The 7,369-nt window shown below is 46.5% G+C and overlaps 1 protein-coding gene across 1 annotated transcript; it reads left to right on the plus strand.

The window, feature by feature from the left end:
- The first annotated feature begins 6 nt into the window (after nucleotides 1-6).
- LGALSL (lectin, galactoside-binding-like) lies at nucleotides 7-6,435 on the plus strand. The gene is made up of 5 exons (XM_010574759.1): nucleotides 7-198; nucleotides 376-447; nucleotides 594-682; nucleotides 1,158-1,335; nucleotides 4,037-6,435. Exons 1-5 carry the CDS (start codon nucleotides 166-168, stop codon nucleotides 4,178-4,180), a joined length of 516 nt encoding a protein of 171 aa, XP_010573061.1. The 5' UTR covers nucleotides 7-165; the 3' UTR covers nucleotides 4,181-6,435.
- Nucleotides 6,436-7,369: the final 934 nt, after the last annotated feature.

A 7,369-nucleotide genomic window follows, 5' to 3' on the forward strand; every position in this document is an offset into this window, starting at 1 on the left:
CCTCGCCTTCCTACTTCTGCACCGGCTCCGCTCCCGCTCCGGCTCCACCGCTGCCCCTCGGCCGCCGGGGCTGCCACACAGCCCCCCTCCCTCTCTCCCTCTGTCTCCCCCGCCCCCGCCGGTCCCCCTCCGCCCCGTCCCCAGCGCCGCCGCCGCTTCCACAAGATGGCGGGGACCGTGGCCGAGCGGGACGCGCTGGTGAGTGCCGCTTTGCCCCCTCCCCGGGGCTCCGGGACGGGGACCGAGGACGGGGCTGGGGCTGGGGCTGGGGCTGGGGTAGGCAGGACAGGCCCCCCACGGCAGGCATCTGCGGGGCGGGGGTGCCGGGAGGGGCTCCGCCTGCCCCTGCCTCAGCGCTCTCCTTTTTACCTGCAGAAAATAGAGGATGGGCATTTAAACAACTCCCTAGGATCCCCGGTGCAAGCTGATGTGTACTTCCCTCGCCTGGTAAATCACCTTTATCTGGGGTTTTGGGGGGGGTTATTCGGTTTGGTTTTTTTTAACCCCTTTACCCCCTCCGCCCCCGGCTGCACAACGGCGGCCGCTGCTGATGCCGAGTTGACCCTCGCCACCCTCCCCCCTGTCCTTTCCAGATCGTCCCCTTCTGTGGGCACATCAAAGGAGGAATGAGGCCGGGAAAGAAGATCTTAGTTATGGGCATAGTGGACCTCAACCCCGAGAGGTAACACCCGGGCAGGGCTGCCCGCCCCGGGGGCGCTGGGCCTGGGGAGGGGGTGTGGGGGAGGAGGCCACACACACAAACACACGTACACACGGATCCCTCCTTTCTGGAGAGGGATTATTTTTATCATTTTAAATATAGCGTGCTGATTTCTCCTTTGACCCATAGAGGGGGCATTTCTTTAAGGGATTCTGTTTCCCAACATTCCACTTGGGAGTAAAGGACCGTATAGAGCATATATATGTATATACACACATATCTGCACAACGCACATATATATATATATATATATATGCTATAACCATGTTCTTGTCCCTGCTGAGCTTTCAGAGCATTCCCTGAATGAGCTGAGCCATCACCCCCCTGTGCTGCTATACCGTCAGTGGTTTTAATAAGCTGAGAAATGAGACCGCTGGCATTTGGGGCTTATTTGCTCGTTTCTGGCTGAATGAGAGCTGTTCTGTTTGTGTTGCAGCTTTGGCATCAGTCTGACTTGCGGGGAGTCGGAAGATCCTCCTGCGGATGTAGCTATTGAACTGAAAGCCGTATTTACAGACAGACAGTTTGTCAGAAACTCTTGCGTAGCAGGAGAATGGGGGGAAGAGCAATCATCTATTCCTTACTTTCCATTTATACCGGACCAACCTTTTAGGGTGAGTACCAGAATGACAGAGGCATGCGCCATATCTGATATAAGTGTAATTTGATCAGTCGCAACAGAACCCAACTTGCCTCTCATGCAATCAGCGTAGCCCACGCTTCTCTGTTTGAGACACTGGTTGCCTGTTTGTTTGTATTGATCAGAAGTTGTGTGGAGATCCCGCTGCTGCGTGTAACTGCAGGCAGTTCAGATGGGGCTGTGAACGCCTGACTGGGGTGCTATGACAAGTCAGAGGTTGTAATACTGTGTGATGAAGTGCACTTCCTGAGCTTAGTTTTATAGCTATAAATTAAAAAGTACCTCTATGTTATTAGCGCATTACAAGTTATTACTGGAGAATGTAAATACTCCATGGGACTGCCATATGTTTTGATGGTTTTTTTAATGGATATAGTGTTTGCAATTTAGTGCAGCTAATAAGGATCTTGTTCATCCTTTGTCTCCAGGGATGTTATGCTGAGGTTTACCATAGCCCTTCGTGTTAGCAGATTAAACAGCTAAGCAATAGTGGTATTCTTTTCTGAACCCTGGGATTAAACCTCCGGTCAAATTTAAGTCTGTATTCACTTGAAAATGGTGTACGTGGAAATGTTGTGGTGCAAGGGATGGACTGGATTGATCTAGAAGCAGATTCCCATCTGTAGTGTTTATGGTTATATGAAGATGTCTTTGCAAATCAGGACTAACAAAGTATGCAGCTGCAGAGGGCTGCTTCTCTCTCAGCAGCTTCACAACGTTGACGAAAAAAGGCTGCATGCTTTCTCCATGACCCAGAAAAACCCTCCTCCTCCTCCTCCCCGCCCCTCTTATGAAACCTCGCTGGCCCCTCTGCTAAATGCCAATGCTCTGACCAGCTGCCAAACTCTTAATCCTTCTTGCCCCCAAGATAATCTCCCCCAGCCCCAAAAGCTCACCGTCTCCCCAGATGCTTGGGCTTTGAGAGGGTGTTTATGACTGGGTTTGTTGTGAATTGGTTGCGCTCTACTTGCTTCTACAAACTCTCCCATCAGAACTGGCAACACCCTTTGGTGCGTGTGGGAAATGCACTTGAAAGGGCTTGGAGGCTTGGTCCTGCTCTGGCTGAGAGGGTTATACTACCTGCTGCAGTGGGTGGTGGCTGGGCCTTCAGACAAGCCAGACGAATTACCCAGAGCATGTTTTGTGGGTGTCCCACTAACGACAGTTGACATTAGAGGACAGCAATATTGCATGTTTGGCATGAGATACTGTAGAAAGGGTGTTGTTATTTTTCTTTTTTTTCCCTCCTTTTTTCCCCAATGCACAAATGGAATTTAGGCTCCCAATTGACTTTGTATCTTTGATGGTCTCCCTCTCAGTGAATAAATTAGACTATTAAGTGTTCTTGCCAATTACTTGTGATCCAGTCCAATTATCATTCTGGCGTGGCCCAGGGTGATCTGAAAAAATGGATCATAAGCAGTGTTGAGGCTAACCATATCTTTTACATAACAAGGCCTAAGGCTGGATGCACCTGCCGCAGTGACACAGGAGCTACGCGGCAGCACAGGCGCTTCCCTGTTACGTGGTATGCTACCAGGTCCCCAGGAGCTTAAGCTTTCCTGGACTGTCTGCTACCACTTATCCCAGTGCAACGTGCCCTAAGTCAGTTGGGCTTTGGCTCAGTCAGTTTATCACTGGCCCCGTTCCCGTTTTTATATGCTGCAATAGCAGCAGAGTCAAGTGCCTGGAAGCAGCACTTCACTCCAGACTACAAGCCTCTTGAAATGACCCAGGATTTACATGTGGCTTCCCTGCAGATTTTCTTCTTAACCTGTCCAGACCTGGAGGTCTCTGAGGGCTTGTACAAGAAGCATACGTTCTGTGCCCTCATATGCCTGCTTCCTGACGGGGCAGCTCCAGCAAAGCTTAACTACAGGGCACCTTCTCAAGCCACCCCTAACATCAGGAGTCTCCCAGCCTGTCCAAGCCTGTTCAGCTCCAGGCTTTGTTGCTTTTCCAGAGCATTTCTGCTGGACTCTAAGGAGGAGGGATGAGCTGTGTCCCTCCCTGATCCTGTTTGTGCCTTGTGCGAACCATCTAGCTGAATTCAAGCCACCTTGCACCCCATTTCCCTCACTGCAGCCCCAGTATGGAGTCCAGTCCAACAGGGAGTCCTGGGCTGTCTGCAGCCACAATAGTGAAGGCTTTTAGTTCTGCAGCAGCTCTGTGACTATGTATGGGAGGGGAGAGCAAACCCATCCCTCCTCTCATGTTCACTCCCTTCCAGTAAATTAACGGAAGTGTGGAAAGCATTGCAGAGGGAACTGCCCCCTCATTCTGCAGCAAAAAAATTTCTGTAGCAGGGAATGCAAGTTTTGGGTTGGAAATACAATTTCTTCCCCCTGTAATTAGCAGTTTGACTCTGTTTCTGGCATTATTCCAAGAGGCGAAACCTCCCTGATGCCAGTGGGACTGGGTTCCAGACTCCTTCCCACCACAACAGTGTGAGATTGGATTCATGTCCCTGTGAAGTAAGAGCAGATCCATCACGGTGTAACTGTTGTCATGGGGGCAAACTGGTCTCAGCCCTGGCTGTTACATGGCAGGTAAGTAGCAATTTGTGTAACCACACCAATGCTACTTAAAGGCTAATGGAGTGCTCTTTGTATTCTGTGAAATAACCTCCCAGTTACACTGTGAACAACATGCTTCATCATTTTACTTTTTTACAGGTTGAGATACTTTGCGAGCATCCCCGTTTTAGAATATTTGTGGATGGACATCAGCTCTTTGATTTTTACCATCGTATTGAAACACTGTCAGCAATTGACACGATAAAGATAAATGGAGATCTTCAGCTTACAAAACTTGGCTGAGCTTGTTAGGACTGCAGATTCCAAACCGGCTCAGGTGCCATCGTCCGTTTGGAGAAGCGACAGCCGGCTCTGGACACAGCTATGGTAGGAAGGCTGCCCCGTTCCTTTTCCGCATGCAGTTCTTCACTCCTGTGCCAATGAACCGGGCTGTTGTTTATCCTAATGAAGAACATTGTTGGTTAATAGACATTGAGCCATTTTTCTTGGATCAAAATAGCCCACCTGTGCTGGATAATCAAATTGGAATGGATTCAGAAAGACTTGCAGTTTTGTTTCAAATCTCACAGAAAGGCACTTTCTGAAATGCAGCGCTAAAACCAGTTACTGAACAGCAGTGACAACAAAAAAAAAGTTTTTCTTTTGCAAATATTGTTTCTGCACTGAAGTGGAGTAGTGTAGCACAACATAGGGCCACGTGCTGATGTCCTTACCAGGGGCCTGAGCCTGGTCCCATGGAAATCAATGGCAAAACTCCCACTCATTTTAACGGGGTACAATCAAACTGTCTACTCCTTAGTCAAGCACAATTCCTACTGATTTCTGTGGGATTTTTGCACACATCTGGGGGCCAGCTCTTCTGCTGTTGTAAATCAGCATTACCTCCATGGCTTGCAATGGAATTTTGCTGATTGCTCTGAGCCGCTGATTTGGCCCAAGGACTGTGCAAAAACTGAATGAGGGTGTGAGGACACAGCCTGTATATTTTAGTCAGGGTATTTGCATAGAATGTAGATCGTTACAAGTTTTTGCACAATGTATTGTTAATACAATTTTTAAAGCTTACCTGTAGTTTATTTATTTATACTCATATGTATTATTAGTAAAAATGAACAATCTTACTGATGGTTAAGAACAGCAAAGTGTAAACATTTTGAATGTACAAAATGTCTTAGGTTCTTTGGGTAAACTTTACATATCGTTCTTGAAAAAACATGTTTCCTATCAAACATGTAGTTACATTTTAATGGAGCCCTCTAGGCCCTGGGAAAATGTGGGCATGGTAGTTGGTGGGTGTGGGGGGAACTCTGCATATACACTAGAAACTGTTTTTCAGGGCTTACTAACTTTGCTGCACAGGATAGGTTTGAGTTAAAGTCAATCTGTTTTAAAAACCTTAAACAGCAAATTTGTAGGTTTAACTGTGCTTTTATAACCTGAGAAAAAGTTAAATTTGGCAGTCTCTCAGTTCAGAAAGAGAACCAGCCTCTTTGCAGGGGAGATGGGAGATTTTATGCACTTGTTTGAGAACATATTTGGCCTTTGATATGACAATTAAAACTTGTCTAGACAGCCAAGTTATTAATGCTTGAAAATCAGCTACTGCACATGAATAATAACTTTTCAAGTAGCTTTTTAAATAGTAGGTATAGCTGTATAAACACAGTCATTGTGCTACACTATAAATGAACACAGCCACTTTTCTTGACTTCTTTAGGACTAAATACACTTTTTTCCTTGGCTGCTCACAATAGACTGTAGCAGGTCTTTCTGAGTACTTATAATCATGATATAAATATATATTTAGGCAATTTTGAAAACATGTAATATAGGGACTTTCTAAGACACAGAATACAAAAAGATCTTTTGTAGCACAGTATTTAAGAAAAAAAAAAGAGAGAGAAGAATCTCACACACAGAACTATGTTAAACCTGCAATAAAGCTGTGGTTTAAAGCAACCATAACTGGAATATCCAAAGTTAAGGGTAGAATGCCAGTTGCAAAGCCTCATTTTGCGCTAATTTGGCCTGCAGTTAAGAAGCCTTAGACTGCAAGCAGAAATTCCAACTGTGGCTCTAGTCCAAAGCCTGTTGAGGTCAATCAGAGTCCTCTGAGCATAGAAGCCTGATTCTTATTTCATGCAAGTGCAAATCTCTTTGTAAAGCCAGGGGGCTGTCGCTGCTGCTGCAGCCAAGTTAAGAATCAGGTTGCCACCTATAAAGTGTAAGTTAAAAATGGAATTTTTAGCCTTAACATTGACATTCCCTGACTTTTCCTCCTCCTTCCAAATTAAGAGAGAACCTGTTGTTTTCCAGATGATCTTTTTATCTGGTGTGTGGCTTTTAAGTTGTACATCAGATTCTATTTGTACTCCAGATTGAATCTTGATATGAAATGTTCCTGTCTCGCTCTGTTTTTACTCTTTACATTATACATGATGACTGTGTCATTTTCCATTGTATAAAGAATGCTGACAGTGTTTCGGTACAAAATATATTCTTAAAAATGATGATAATAAAAATCCAAGGGAAAGGTGCTTCTACATGAGGTGTTTGGATTTTTCTCCAGCTTGGAAATGCTTTATGGTTCCAAAGCAGATGCAGGCAGAAGATGAATTCTGTTTGGAGAGATATTTAGCACCCCCCTGCCTAGCACTTTCTCCAGCTAGATATGTAAAGCCAGGTTTGCTGATGCAGTGCCATTGCCTGAGGCTTTCCTGCTAGTCCAGTGGGCCATAAGTAGGAGGCTGGAGAGAGGAAGTAGCACCATGACCCTAGAGTAGCACAAAACCAAAAGAGATCATCTCCCTTACAGCACGCCAGTGGAGATTTCCCCTCCTTGCCTTCACTGTAGCCCAGAAAAAGCAATTTGGCTGACTGGAATTTTCAGCCGCTTGGGATTCCTGGTAGGTTAGCACAGCCCTCAGACTTTTGCTATCCTGCACAGGCTCAGCACAGCACAGTGCCTATGCCAGGGATGCCGAGATGAACTTGATGCAGGACCGTATCAGTGGCCTCTCTGTCAGGAGTAAGGGCTCAGTGATACTGCCTTGCCTCTGTTCCCACCCACTGTGCTGGGCACTCCCATTTGTTTCTGCTCCAGTAGTTTTCTGTCTCGGGAAAATGCTTTTTTGAACTTGATTCTGGTTTTGCCTTTGCATAACTCCACCAGCTGCGGCACCCACCACCTGATTCTGCCCTGTTGTGGTTTCTGAGCCAGGCTTTGAGGCAAGAAGGGCTGTGAACCCACTTCTGATGGGTTGTGGTTTGGCTGAGAGCTCAGGAAAGGGCAGAAAGTCACAGTTAAGGCTTCCACATCTATTTGTCTGTCTAACACCAGTTTGGAAGCCTTTTTTATTTTTCTTTTGCTCTTGGGCAGTACCAGGCTATGGCAGGCAAAAGAAGGATGTCTATGTAACCAAGGGCAGTTCCCTTGGCTTACATTGGCTGATTGTGTTCAGAAGCAACTGC

This window comes from Haliaeetus leucocephalus, unplaced genomic scaffold, assembly GCF_000737465.1.
Source record: "Haliaeetus leucocephalus isolate CR32 unplaced genomic scaffold, Haliaeetus_leucocephalus-4.0 Scaffold450, whole genome shotgun sequence".
In the NCBI taxonomy this organism is placed as follows: Eukaryota; Metazoa; Chordata; class Aves; order Accipitriformes; family Accipitridae; genus Haliaeetus; species Haliaeetus leucocephalus.